Source organism: Oreochromis aureus, linkage group 10 (assembly GCF_013358895.1).
Source record: "Oreochromis aureus strain Israel breed Guangdong linkage group 10, ZZ_aureus, whole genome shotgun sequence".
NCBI classification, from domain to species: domain Eukaryota; kingdom Metazoa; phylum Chordata; class Actinopteri; order Cichliformes; family Cichlidae; genus Oreochromis; species Oreochromis aureus.
The window spans coordinates 33,680,330-33,694,082 of record NC_052951.1 but is presented as its reverse complement, the minus strand read 5'-3'; the positions used below and the strand labels follow the sequence as shown (position 1 = coordinate 33,694,082).

At 41.1% G+C, this 13,753-nt stretch overlaps 1 protein-coding gene across 1 annotated transcript in view; it reads right to left on the bottom strand.

Moving 5' to 3' along the window:
* slco2b1 (solute carrier organic anion transporter family, member 2B1) overlaps positions 1 to 11,511 on the bottom strand; it is a 37,177-nt gene extending 25,666 nt beyond the window's left edge. Inside the window, exons 1-6 of the mRNA XM_031750381.2 lie at positions 11,358 to 11,511; positions 9,158 to 9,262; positions 8,030 to 8,167; positions 7,588 to 7,750; positions 7,047 to 7,271; positions 4,341 to 4,439 (exon numbers count right to left, since the gene is read on the bottom strand). Coding sequence (XP_031606241.2) covers positions 4,341 to 4,439; positions 7,047 to 7,271; positions 7,588 to 7,750; positions 8,030 to 8,167; positions 9,158 to 9,223 — 691 coding nt within the window. The 5' untranslated portion in view covers positions 9,224 to 9,262; positions 11,358 to 11,511. The remainder of the gene's footprint in view (positions 1 to 4,340; positions 4,440 to 7,046; positions 7,272 to 7,587; positions 7,751 to 8,029; positions 8,168 to 9,157; positions 9,263 to 11,357) is intronic.
* Between the last annotated feature and the right edge of the window lie 2,242 nt (positions 11,512 to 13,753).

Sequence of the window (13,753 nt, the reverse complement as noted above, 5' to 3'; positions counted from 1 at the left end):
CTTCCCATCACTTGCAAGAACCTACAGGTACCTGGTTCTAGTGTTTTCACTCTGTGTAATTTGACCTTCTGTACTGTGTGAATGTTCTAAGCAAAATCTGATAAAAATTTAGATGCTAGCTGCCTGCTCGGCTTCACCTCAGCTAATTGGATTGCTTCACCTCAACCTCTGGCTCGGTTTGTGCTTTTAGGACCTTTAGGAGCATTTTTAATTATCTGACCTATAATATGGCTCCTCTGCATTTAATTGTACTAACAGACCATCCAAGAAGTCTCAGCACTAGTTTTAGAACTTTAGTGTTTTTTTCCTATGTTACTAGAGGGGATCTGTGAATTTCATTTGTTTAGTCTGCAGGTGCAACAAGAACTTAGCACTCCTAGAAATAAACTTTTTATCCAAATATAAACCAACAACCAACACAGCATCAGCCAAAATGTATATGTTGAGGTTTCAAAATGCACACTAAAGAAAAAAATGGATGCTGTAATTGTGTCTACATCCTAAAATTTATAGATATCAAGACACAAACTGTAGTCTGTAAACACAACTTTCCACTAATGTAACTGTGCACCAATGACATGCTGCCAATCTGAAACAAACGTCACTGCCCATCTAAAACTGTTCACTTGTTTTCCTTGATTTATTAAACCAGTTACGGCTTTGCTTGTCGAGGGAAACCAATGAAAATGGTACCACCTCAACTTCCTGTTCATCACCAGAAAGCAAAAACATCTGTTTGCTCCTGGACCTATGACGATGAAGAACCTCTGTAGGTTTTAGTGACATTCATGTTTGAAACAATGAACCAAACAATGAAGGCTAATCCCAGTGGAACCTGACCATTGAAAAACCCTGTGGGAACCTTGCAAGGCTGTAATTACTGAAAATCAGGAATGGGCGACTCTCTTGGTCCTGCTCTGACAACAACATTCCGAAAATCTCGCAATGGACACCTTGACCTGCTTTACCTGTTTAATATATTAACCTTATTACACTGCTCAGTGTGCAGTTACTGTCATGTTAAGACTGCACTGCTTTTATCTATTCGCTGACATTAGCACTGGTTCCAGTGGTGGATGTTCATATTAAACATGGCCCAGGTTTCAAATAAGGTGAGTGTGACAGCTCTAATGTAACAGCAACCAAGAGAAGAATTCCAAAATAAAATCCAAATTCCGAATTTGCACTTGAGTAGAACATGTTAATGACATCCTGCCAGAATCTTCAGAGCCAATATTTTCTCGCTATTTTAATTTTAGAAAAAACAAAGACAAATATTTTTGTTTCCAAAACAAAAACATTGCTTTATAAATTTTAATAGCCGTTCCTTTCTCTGATTTAGGCTTAATCTATTTTCTATTTACTGTCCTCACTATCAATCCAGCTGTTATTATTGGAAAACCTTCCCAGATATTTCACAGAGTAGCTGACTCTTTGTAAAACTAAAGAAGAAAGGATGGATAAACATTAAAACTGCAATTTTTTTTTAGTTTTCAGAAAAATCTGTTGGTTCCTTAATTTCATATATATTTATTACATCTCCTAGGATCCTAAGTAAGTGAAAGAAAAAGGAGGAATGGATCATCAAAACTGCCTAAACACATTTAAAGTTGAGCTTTTAGGCAGTTTTAAAATAGTTATTGCTAATGAAGAACATAACTGCTGGTTAAAATCTATAATTGGTAATTTTGGTGTTTTATTGACAAAACTTTACAGAAAAACAGGGACAATTTGTAGTGTGTGCAGTAAATGGGTTTTTTTTTTAATATTGTTTCACTGAACATATTTGTCCTTAAACTCTCCTCTGAACATATTTTAATGCTTACTCAGCGCCAAGTTGCCTGAAGGCTCAGTGTAAGCCAGTAAACCTACATGTGTTACAAATCAAACCACATCAGTGGCTTTTAATTTGCTAGCCCACCAACCACCACCAAAGTCTAACTCAGTGAGATTTAAGTGTGTCAATCCCTAAGACACAAAGCTCCTCATACAATTGTGTTTGTACATCTATAGATGTGTGGAGCAAGCTGGCGTACAGATTATGAGGACCTCAGTGACAGCTTCAACTTGCATGTGTGCTGTTTTTTAAGGAAATTAAACTTAAACATAACTCTCCAACCTTAGCACCACAAATTAAACCTCAAACATACATTTCATGAAGCAAAAGAAAAGCGTCCTCAATATTCCACATGTCCCACTTTCCTGCTCAGGGTCCCTGGTTCCCGCAAAATAAGATATACACACTCACACACATTCTCCTCGGTATCTTTTTACTTACAAACACAGAATTGATGCAATTTTTTACATTTGTTTTCTAAACATGCAAATTGTTAAACGTGTTATGTGACGGCACATTCACTTTCACAATCTGTTGGCCCATGTACACATTCCACTGGGAATGTTGAAACAAGCAAGTTCCTTGTTTCAACAAGTCTGTAAAGAAACTGTAACATCATTAATCATGCAGACGTCAAACGACTGCAATGCCTGACTGAATGTCACGAAACTCTCACTCAACTTAGATCAGAAATGAAACCTGAAATATGAGCAGATGTAGCAGAACTATTGATCCCAGAAATGGTGGGAGTTAGCCTCTTAGCATCCAGCAGATTACCAGTGAGCCACTTAAGGTTAGGGTCAGATGTTAAAGCAAGAAGCTTGGAAATGCAACGTCACAAAGATAAAGTAATCCCGTTTCTTTTCTCATTACTTATTTTCAAAAGTAATTAGTTGCTTTGTTACTTAGTTACTTTTTAAAAACATGATACACAACCTGGATATCTAATAAAGCAATAGACCTTTCAGCCCAATTTTATTGTTTCTGCATAATCCATCGTTTAAAATTGAATCAAATGAAAATATCTGTTTTTAAAACAGTTTTTTTGTTTTATGAGTTTTAATCTTTTAACTTTATGCACAGTGCATCGAGCAAAAATTAAATTATATAAAACAGTCTTTGACTTAAAGAAATGTGTTTAACTTTTAAACCTATTTTCTGCATATTCCAGCAAAATAATGTTTAGTGTTTACACTCACTCTTTTAAATAGATGCAAGTAAAACACAGCAAAAAATAAATAAAATCAAAGATTCAGCGGCACTGAGTCCTGTTGCTCTTCAATCTATTTTCACCTGGTTAGCAGGAGTGGGGCCAGTGACTGATAATTAGTTTCTTATCAGTGAACCGTATGACTAGTTCAAAGAGCTGTCTGTGGAGTATTTAATGAAATAAATATAATAGTTTCACTGAAAACACTGACCTCAGATTCTTGTCTGAACACATTTCCAATCTGGATGTCTGCCTAATGCTGAAACTTTCAAAATAACATCAACAGGAAATAATCTACTACTTCAGCTACAAAATACCATCTTACACTTCCAATTAAGTCTGGCTGAGTCAGAAGAAAATTTGTTAGTCCCAAAAAGAAAAACAGGTTCATAGACGTGCCTTCATATGTCCGTGTTGAAGAGGCAGCAGGCGCTGTGAGGGAAACACTACGAACAGCCAAAACATGAGAAATGCTCATTCAAGAAAAGCTTCACAGCTTGATTATTTGTTGGATGTCAGAGTTTTGAGTTCAGTTCATTTTGATTATAGTGCTCTAAATATTGAGAGTAATGATGATGCTTCTTTATATGAGTTAAAAACATAACAATGTATCAGTCCAAGAGACCAATGCCTCAAACAGAGTCTGGTTCAGTATCTCCACAGCAGTAACTGCATAAAGTGTGCAAACATTAGCTAACAGTAGCCACCATAAGCTATTTCTCACAGCAGATCTGTTGTTGACGAGCTCCCGGTGTGTTGAACCCGAATATTAATCTTTAAATATCATTCTTTGTTTCAGCATTGTTTTCTCATGAGTAAAACAGGATAAACTAGAACACTTGTTTTTAAACCGCCACCCTTTTGTAGAAATGTTGGCACAGCATAAACAGCCCGAGGACCGAGCGCTGCCCTAGCATTTCCAGTTAGCACACACACACACACACACACACACACACACACACAAAAAGAGGTCATTAGGGTGTGAATCTGTTACAAAACCTGTCTACAGCTCAATGATCATGAGGACATGGCTGTCTTAAAGAACTCCACACCACCAGTGAAGACCTCAGCCACTGTTTGCAAAGCTGCATCATTTAAATATGATTTATTTTATGAGTTTTTATCTTTTGTAGAAGATTTTAGAGGAAATGACCCACATTAGTCAGCTTTACACTGTTTTTATTAACACCATGTTGAGTGCTCACATGCAGGAAGACCTCCTTTCCTTTTGAAATGAGTAAAATAAACTTTCTTTAAACAGCTGTATAGCATTAGGACAGTGTGTCTCCTCACCTTTGGGTACCTTGTCAAAGTCAACATAGAAGCGCAGCATGAGGGACCCAGTGATGAATCCGAAGGCCGGACCGATCGAGGTCATAGCAAGGAGGATGCCTGGAAGACATGATAAAAAAAAAAAAAAAAAAACCTGAGAAGATGAAAGAGACGCCTGCTAGCCAAAGGGTTGACCCTGACCTTTCACCTCAAACATCACTTTGGAATAATTTATCTGCTTTTTCCAGGCGCCTCCGTCCAACACAAAAAAAGATTCTGCTAACCAAACATTTCCTTCCTCCTCAGCATCACATCAGACAGATTCATTATGAGGTTACCACAGAAAACATGATATATTTGGAACAAGAAGGAGCGGCGAGGTCTGTGAGGTGTTACAAAGAGTTGCATGTGGCTGCTTTTGTCCTGCAGTTCTTCTTACGCTCAGAGGCCTCGATGAACTTGAAAATGAGATAAATGGGATAAAACAGTGAATTTGTTGTATGAAGCTCTGGTCTTGTTCTGCTTTAAATGAAGTTCAACCTTTGAGTTTTAGATTCAAGCTGTGATCGAATTATTATTGTATAATGTTAAGTTTGACTTCTTGAGGAATTACTGAGGTCTGGTTACTGGTTTTATTTCTTTAGTCTGGAAACTAAGACAATATATACAAAGAAGGGTGATTAGGGAAGTGGAGACACAGGGGAACACAGCTGAACTGAATAATAACCAACGAAACAAAGGAAGCAACCTCAAGACAACAAACAATTGACATGCGCTCACCAAAAAGGACAGGAAACAGCAGGAAACAAAGACTAGGACAAACACACTAACTTGACACAGATGACAGAGAGGGAAAGAAACACAGACACAAACCGGACTCTATACAGGGGATGACAGGGAGGACACACAGAGACAAGAAAAAGACAGCCTGGGCCCAAAATAGAAAATAACATGGAAACTAAGAACTAAGAAGAGAGACATGACCGACTGTAGTTATGGCTTTTTCGCCCATAATCACACAGTTCTGGTAACAGAATTTGGATGTCCTGCCTCACATAATCACAGCTTTTCTAATGATCTCTGTCAGCTGAACATCTGCATCTCATTTCAGGCCACGGGCACCTCAGAGTTTTTCTCTCTCTAACATTTAAAGAAAAGGTTTTAACATTGAGCATGCCCAGCTTTACTTACACCAGCGTGACAGAAAACAAAAGCAAAAGGAGAAGCAATCACACCGTGTCTACAAAATATGCAGTGAGTGCAGCATTTGTGTTGAATTTAGGACAACAATAGAGCTATAATGAAGGAATTTCACATCATTATTAAAGACTTCCTGCCTGCGGGTCCCAGGATCCTAATTAAAACAGGTTTGTTGTATAAGCAGAGACGCCGCAGGCTAATGTTACCCTGCAAGGAGCAGCACTACAATCACGTCTGTTGTCACAGTGAGTGGGTTCTGTAACAAGTCAGGTGAGCTTCTTGATGACCTCAGTCTCTCTGTTATCACACACATTTTTATAACGCCCAGTTAAAGTTCTGTAATGTGAGTTGACCTGAGCTGAAAATCTTTCATGGCCTCAAGTAATCTGCCTTTAGTGTGTTAAATACAACTCTTGCCAGTGTTTGCCTGATAGTTATGAGGAACAAAGGTATTTGTTATACAGCTATGATATAACAGTGGGTGGTAAAATGCAGTCATGCTGAAGAGTACTAACTGTTGTGTCTCTTTGGGTCATTCTGACTTTGTCTTTGAATTAGAGGAAACTTACCTATTGTTCATTTTCTTTCTTCAAAAAAAAAAAAAAAAAAAAGTCCACCACAGCAACCAGAAATCTGTTTCAGCGATTGGGGAAAGTCTTCTGATTCTTTTCGTTTCCTGTCTCCGCCGCAAACACTCAATCCAACAATGGTTTGAAGCTGGAGGTGCGTTTGGAACCTTGTTCCTCAGATCAAAGACTCAACACTCAAACCTGTTAGAGAGTTTAAATGTTTTCCTCCTGATCTGCATCACAGCTGGCAGTTCAGCGGGAATTACATTTATCAGAGTGTTCATCAAGACCAGCCAATCAGAATCTTCTGTGAGATCAAATTTCAGCAATCAGTTATAACCAGTGCTGGTATATGAGCTGTGTCTTAGACTGCAGTCATCCGTACTTCAACAACAGTTTCAAGTTTATCAGCTGTGAATTCTTTGACAGTTTATTTATAACAAGTAAAAAGTTTTTGAACACTTCAGAAAGTATAAGCTCATAGATGGAGGATACTCCTTAGTGGAAAATACCTGTTACAGATGTTAAGTCATAGAAAATGTTATTTTGTGTGCTCAGAGGCTCAAAAAGTGAGAAACATTCAGAAAATGCAGAATTCATTTTGTGAATGAATTCTGCATTACATTATAATGTATATAATGTTCTTTTCTCCCCTTTTGCACAGTCGAGGAGCATGTCGGGATACATTTCACTGCATGTTGTACTTGTATAACTATGCATGTGACAAATAAAGAATCTTGAATCTTCAATATAATCAGCAACACTTGGTTAAATGCAGTTTACTAACACTGATGAGACACTGATGGACTTCACTTTGAGGAAACCCCCTCAAAAAACTTCTTGACTTGACTTCTTGGCGTCTTCATCTTGGGTGTTTTGAACCTCTAAACTACTTAATCTACCAGAACGTGACATCGGGACCAAATTGCGAGTTATAATATCATTCTCTGCTTCCTACCAAGGTAGAGCGGGGAATTCCTTTTGCTGGCGTAGTCGTCGATGTAGGAGATGCCAAAGGGCTGGATGGGGACGGCTCCGACGCCCAACAGCAGCTGACCCAGGAGCAGCATGGGGTAGATCCCCTGCTGGGCGGGGGTCTCCTGTTTCAGGCAGGTCTGATTGTAGGATGAGGTGGTTACTGAGCTTTCTGATTGGCAGAGGTTGGCACTTTTTTCATTGGAGGCTGTTTGGAAAACAGAGGGAGACTTTTAGGTTTGTCTGAATTCAAAACATAGATTTCGTTCTGTGCAAATAAAACTGAAAGGGAGAAGATTCAGTCTGAACTCAATCTATTTCTAATATACTGGCACATCAGCTAATTAGTGTCCCTGAACTGGACCTGTGATCTGTGTTTGTGCTGTTGGAGCATTAATCATCTGACCAATAATATAACTGCTGTAAGGTTACTGTGCTCGATGTGTGCGTGTGTGTGTGTGTGTGTGTGTGTGTGTGTGCGTGCGTGCGTGCGTGCGTGTGTGTGTGTGTGTGCGCGTTCTCACCAAAGATGCTCTTCGTGTAGTGGTACGGTTCACTCATAAAGTGTGTTACCCCCATCAGCAGAGAGGCCAGGCAAGCGAGCAGAGCTCCAGCTCCGATGTACCGTGGCCGATGGACTCGACTCCCAAAGAAGCTCACAAAGATGATGAGGATGGTGTTTCCCACCTGTACTCAGACACACAACATCCATAATGTAAGACTAACATCAAAGATTTCCAATCCAGTCACCTTCAGGTTCATATTCAGGTTTTTGTTTGTTTCTATCAATAGGAGAACTAAAACATCTCAAACATAAAGCGTAGACCTCGTTCTGATTATCATTCATTTACCGCCATCTCGTATCGTAGAACACTGGATCGTATTCTCAAACCGAAAACAAACTTGTGACTTTCTGAAGAGCCATGAATTCATTAAGCAGGACTTCAGAGTCCTAGCTGAACTGACCTCGTTGAAGGAGGCCAGGAGCCCAGACTTCTGGCTGGATAGGCCATAGCGCCTCTCGATGGTGGAGATGGAGCTCTTCATGTAGCCTGACACCAACAGCTGGGCCAGCTGCAGCAAACTGTGGCAAAACACAAAGAACTGCAAACAGAAGAAGAAGAAGACAAAAAATAAGAAAATGTATTTTAACACAAGCTGCATTTCCCCTTATGTCCACACGAGGCAACAAACTGACAAACAGACTGACAAACTGTGTTAAAACCTCCAAAGTCTAGTTTTGCTGACTTAAATTACCTCACACTAATTACCAAACCTGCTAGCATTAGCATTTGAGCATCTATAGGTGGTAACTTGTAGCTCCACCCACAGTGCTAAAGTAACCAGAATGTGGTTACATCCATCTTGCATACTGTGAGAGAACAGAGTCTGTTTCTGGCTCAATTTCAGCACAAAGTGAAAGGTACAGACAAGAAACAGTATTTTTCTTTGCCCTGAGCTCGTCCTGAGAGTATTGTGACTGGAGAACAATTCCAGGATGAAGCTCAGGATGTGAAGCTTCTGTGAGAGCTGTGTGTCAGCGAGTCCCACAGGTTCCAGTGTTTAGACAGGCGAGTGTCTGAGTCCAGCTTTTAAATCTCTCCGCTGCCTGAAGGGATCTGACCTCTGAGCTTGCCCGCCTCTGATTTTACTGTCACAGGCATTGCTACAGCGCCATGTGATCATGTGATCAAGTCATTGTGTTTCATTTGTTTTTCATGACACTCTCGGAGAGCAGACTAACAAACCCAGCTGATCGTTCTTCTTCATCACTGTAAACACTGAAATCAGATCTATGTGAGACCATTGAGCTGTTAGAGACAAGACTTAACCACTGGAACATCTGTCTGACACAACATCGGCCTTTAACCGTTTACTGTTCACCATTTTTACCCAGCAGGGCTCAGACGAGCCCTGACAGGTCCAAGCACCACTCCTACTTTTTCAGCTCCAAGTTTGAAATAAACAATAAATGTTACAAATTTCCTTTAATTCATCTTTTCTTTCTTTCCTTTGTTGTATTCCCTTCCTTTCTTCCTCAGTCCCTTCCTTCTTTCCTTCCATCCTATCTTTGCTATGGCGCTGCCGACAAACCTTGATGCTGTTGAAGAGACTCCTGGATCGTGCAGGAGCTTGTAGGCTTCTGGGGTCAGAGGTCATGTTGAGGCTGTTGACTCACACCGAGACTGAAGAGTGACCCTGTGAACGACAAACATGGGTGAACCTGCCATTCTTCTCCTTTATTCAGCAGAAAGTCCAGCACAAACAGCCCGACACACTCATGCTGAGCAAACACCACCTTCTAGAAGTACTGAGTGCACACACACACACACACACACACACACACACACACACACACACACACACACACACACACACACACACACACACACAGGGCGTGTGAGTGTTTGGATATAGAGCTATTCAACAGTTAAAGCTGCTGGGAAAAACGTTGATCAAAGCCAAAAAGAACAAAACAAGACGTCGACTTCTGAGGGCGATTTGACACAGCGTCACAGGCCAGCCAGGTCAGCACCTCTGTGACGGACAGGTGGATGGTGACACAGGTGGCTGTAGCTGCTAGCTACACCTGCACTGGACTTCTGGATGTGTTCCTGCTGTTTGAACACACCCATGTGCCTTCTGGAGCATTTTTAAAGAAGAATGATGAAAGCTTTGGTTTGAGTGATTTCACCAGCACTGAATGCGCATACTTTGGATATTTCTTCATGCTGACTCTAATAACGAATACGAATTTACAAAATTAACTTCATGTTTTGTTAAAAATGACCTGAAAAGGCTGTTTTCCCATTGGGTTCTGTCCAACTAGCTCTTAAACTGTCAGTGTTTTGTAGCACACTTCAAGCGGAGAAACTGCATTTATTGTGAAGGGCAAAGGACCAGAAGACAAATGTTTATGTTTAACAAGGTCAAAGTTTTTTTTTCTTTGAAAGAGTTTTTTTTCCCTAAAACAGAACTGAATGTGAACAAGAATGTGTTTGATTTGATTTGTGCTGTGTGACGTATTTCCATAATCAGGCTAAAATACAAAGACAACAAAAAACGTTAGAAAACAACAGGAACCAGAGAAAGTTTGGTAGAAGGAGGTGGAGATGACAGGAAATAGTTTCTTATCTAAGACTCCAACTGATTGTGTGACCCGGTTTTATCTGTCAAGAGCCACAAACAGACGAGCTGAGCTTCATCTGTGAAGATAAAACCAATGACCACCACCCCCACCCCGGACTCCACACAGGCTTCACGGAGTGAGATGAGCAATCATCACCATCCTCACTGTGAGATCATCGGCAGCGTTTCCTGATGCTCAGAATAATCTGAATGTTTGTAATGAAGGAAACTCGTTTTTTTCCTTTGGCCAGTTTTTCAGGTCTTCTGTGTTGCCAGTTTTTCCTCATCACAGTTCGTGAACATGCACGTAAAATATAAAATAAACTCTGATCTGAAGATAGCTGATGGTTTCCCCGGTGCCTCTCCAACCAAAACCTGCCAAAATGGGATTGGTTGGTTTTTGTTGGAGTACTGAAAGAAAAAAAAATCCTTGAAGGTGTTGGGAAACGATTTCCAGCAGATGTCCTACACGTCGGGTCGAAGACAAGTTCTTTTTTTACAGCAGATTAAATGTTTGACAGCCAGCACAGTGTTTGGAAACAAGCAGCATGGGATAATGAGTAACCAGGATACTGATAGCTTATCAGGCCCGATCATGGCTCTGTGTACAGGCTCCTCACATCGTCACCATGTCCCTGAAGAATGAGCAAACTAAACCTGGGAATAACTAATGCCATGCAGGTCATGACATCACTGTTAACTTTATAATCAAGATTTAAAATAATATTTAAACACATTTTATGATTTATATTAATATAATATTAATGCTATTAGAACTCTGTGAAACCTCTGAGCAAGTCTGGCTGCTGAGCTCATCATGCTGGTCTTAGACCAGAACACATCTGATCATGTTTAGCTCCTCGTGGTCGCCATGACTGTAAAGACCGTGTCACACACCAATCAGCTTAAAAAAACAGCTGTCTTCACTTTCCTGCTCTAAAATCCAGCTCCAAGCCCGGATTTATTTATTCCAACTAACAGCACAAAGAGTCTGCAGCCAGCTTTTCACTCCTGCAACACAACGGCTGAGCTGTCTCTCTCTCACTCTCTCTCACTCACACACACACACACACACACACTCAATCACTCACAGCTCCAGTGAAAAGTCCCAACAGTCCCACTAAAAGTCTGAAATCTCCCACAGAGAAAAAACACTCAGACTCACTGTGTAGCTCGTCTCTCTGCTGCTCTCACTTCGTTGCAGCTCCGACTTTCTGTTCCACTCAAGCTGCCAACACACCTCCGACTCACTGAAGGAATAGGAGGAGACAACAGGAGCAAGGAGAGTGGTGGAGTTTGAACCCTCCTCCTGTGTTAAGACAGTCTGTGAAAAAAGGGGGGAAAAAGCCGTGCGTGTGTGTGTGTGGGGGGGGGGGGCGGAGGGGTAAAAAGAGGCAGCAGTGAGTCCCACAAATGTTTACATTGTTCTAAAACTTAAAGTCTGCATTATTAGGGGCGTGGCCTCTGGCACTGACACAGGCGGCTGTAGCTGATAGCTCTCTGCTAGCTTCACCTCAGCTAACTGGAGTCCCTGAAATGGACTTCTGGGCCACATTGGAATTGGAGCATTTTTGATGACATCTTCTGACCAATCACATTGCAGAGGGTGGGTGTGACAAACGAGGATGCTGGGAGAGGGTGAGATGGGGGCAGGTGACTTTTAAAGGAGGCAGCTGAATGAAGAAGAAGAAGAAGAAGAAGAAGAAGACTTATCAGTAATTAGCAGGCAGGGCTCTAGAGTGCGACCAATTTGGCCGCAAATGCGACCAAACTTTTCAGTGGTGCGACTAAAAAAAATATTTGGTCGCACCGGTGCGACCAAATATTTTCGGGTAACAAAAAAAAAAAAAATCTCTGCAACTCTCCGTGTGGTCAACAACAGACACACATTATGCCCCTATCGTGGACTAAACCAATCAGAGATAGTCAGGGGCGGGACCTCTCTGATTGGCCGTGGTCCAGTTGAAAGTGCAGGTGGAAGAGGGAGGTGAGTAGCTTGAATCAAGCGATATCGATTCATTAATGGATTCCACACAAAGACGTAAACGCAGAGCGACCCGACGCATCAGAATCAGCTTTGTGTTTCTCGGCTTTCTCACCCCACGGCCCGAACACGGACACGCTGTTGGAGCTCAGCGATTCTGATGCGTCGGGTCCGCGCTGTGTTTCCGTCTTTTTTGCGCTGATTCTGAGCTGCAGGTTTTGTCTCTCCAACCAAAATTCGCCGAGCCAGCAGCAAAAGAAGCAGCAAACTGCGCTTCACATTTGATCAATGTCGTCATGAATTCCCTCTGACTTTTGCTGTTTTGCTTCCACCACGATAAAAATCACACTTCATGCACAGCTCTCTCTCTCTCTCTCTCTCTCTGTACTTCAAGAACAGTTTCCCGTCTCAAATCTCTGTTTTCTTATTCATTGGCTTATTACCCACCAGTCTACCGTTGTTTACAGCGCTGTCGGCCGCTGTCTTTTTCTTTTCTTTTTCTTTTTTTCACTTAATGACCTCGGACAAGAAAGCCTAATTTCTGCTGTTCAATACTGAAGAAATTTAAACTTCTTAAAATTATGCAAAATTGCAGAATATTTTTAAGGTTATCTGCTATAAAACGCCAGACCAGGAAAATCTCCTTCATGTTTTTCTGTGTTTTATTCTCAGTTACTTTGACACAAAGGCATCTGCTGTGATGTTCACAATTCTGATGAAGTCTCATGTGTATCAGTGCTGATAAATGATCAGAATTATAATATTTCTGACTGTCTGAGGCTAAATTGAATCGAATCAGGACTTTGAGATCTGGAATCGAATGGATTATAGAAATCAGTGATGATACCCAGCCCTAGTGAGCAGCCTAGGCCCGACAGAAGTGGATGTAGCTGTGGGTAATAAGAAAAGATGAAAAGAACTATTGATAACTTTTGTGTTAAGTTAAGGCCTGATCCGTCTGAAATTCATAGCCAGCTCTGACACGGTGCCATCAATCTTTGAATGCTGAAAAAGCAGCAGTGTATCCAGAAAACACATTATATGCTGCAATAAATGCACTGCCCAAGTGTCCCCTCTCCCCACTGCCTTTCAGCAGCAGGCAGCAGCAAACAGGTCGTCAGAGGAGCCGAGATGATGATTAAGTTTAACATTTTCTACAATATTGACAAAGCACTTTAAGCACAAGATTGTTAGTTAATAATTTAGAAATGAATATTGTCTGTATGGACTCCCCCCAAAGAAAGTAAAACTGCGGTGTTAAGCGATGCGGTTGAAAAATCTGAGTGTGCCTAACTTTTGTGCCAGTACGCCTAAATTTTTAAAGTTAGGCGTACCGGTGCGCCCATGTCAAAAAGTTAGTCTAGAGCCCTGGCAGGTATGTGTGTCTGTGTGATGCTCCAATGCAGTACATGAATACAGCAGGAATCAGCTGATAACTCTGCCCTCCACCCTCTCCGCCCATTATTCCCACTTCTGGTTCCAAACAGATCAAGACAAAAGGACCATAAAATGTCCCACATTACCCTAAAAGCACTCTTAAAGAGTAAGGACAGGATACGCGAGCGTTTACTTGAAGT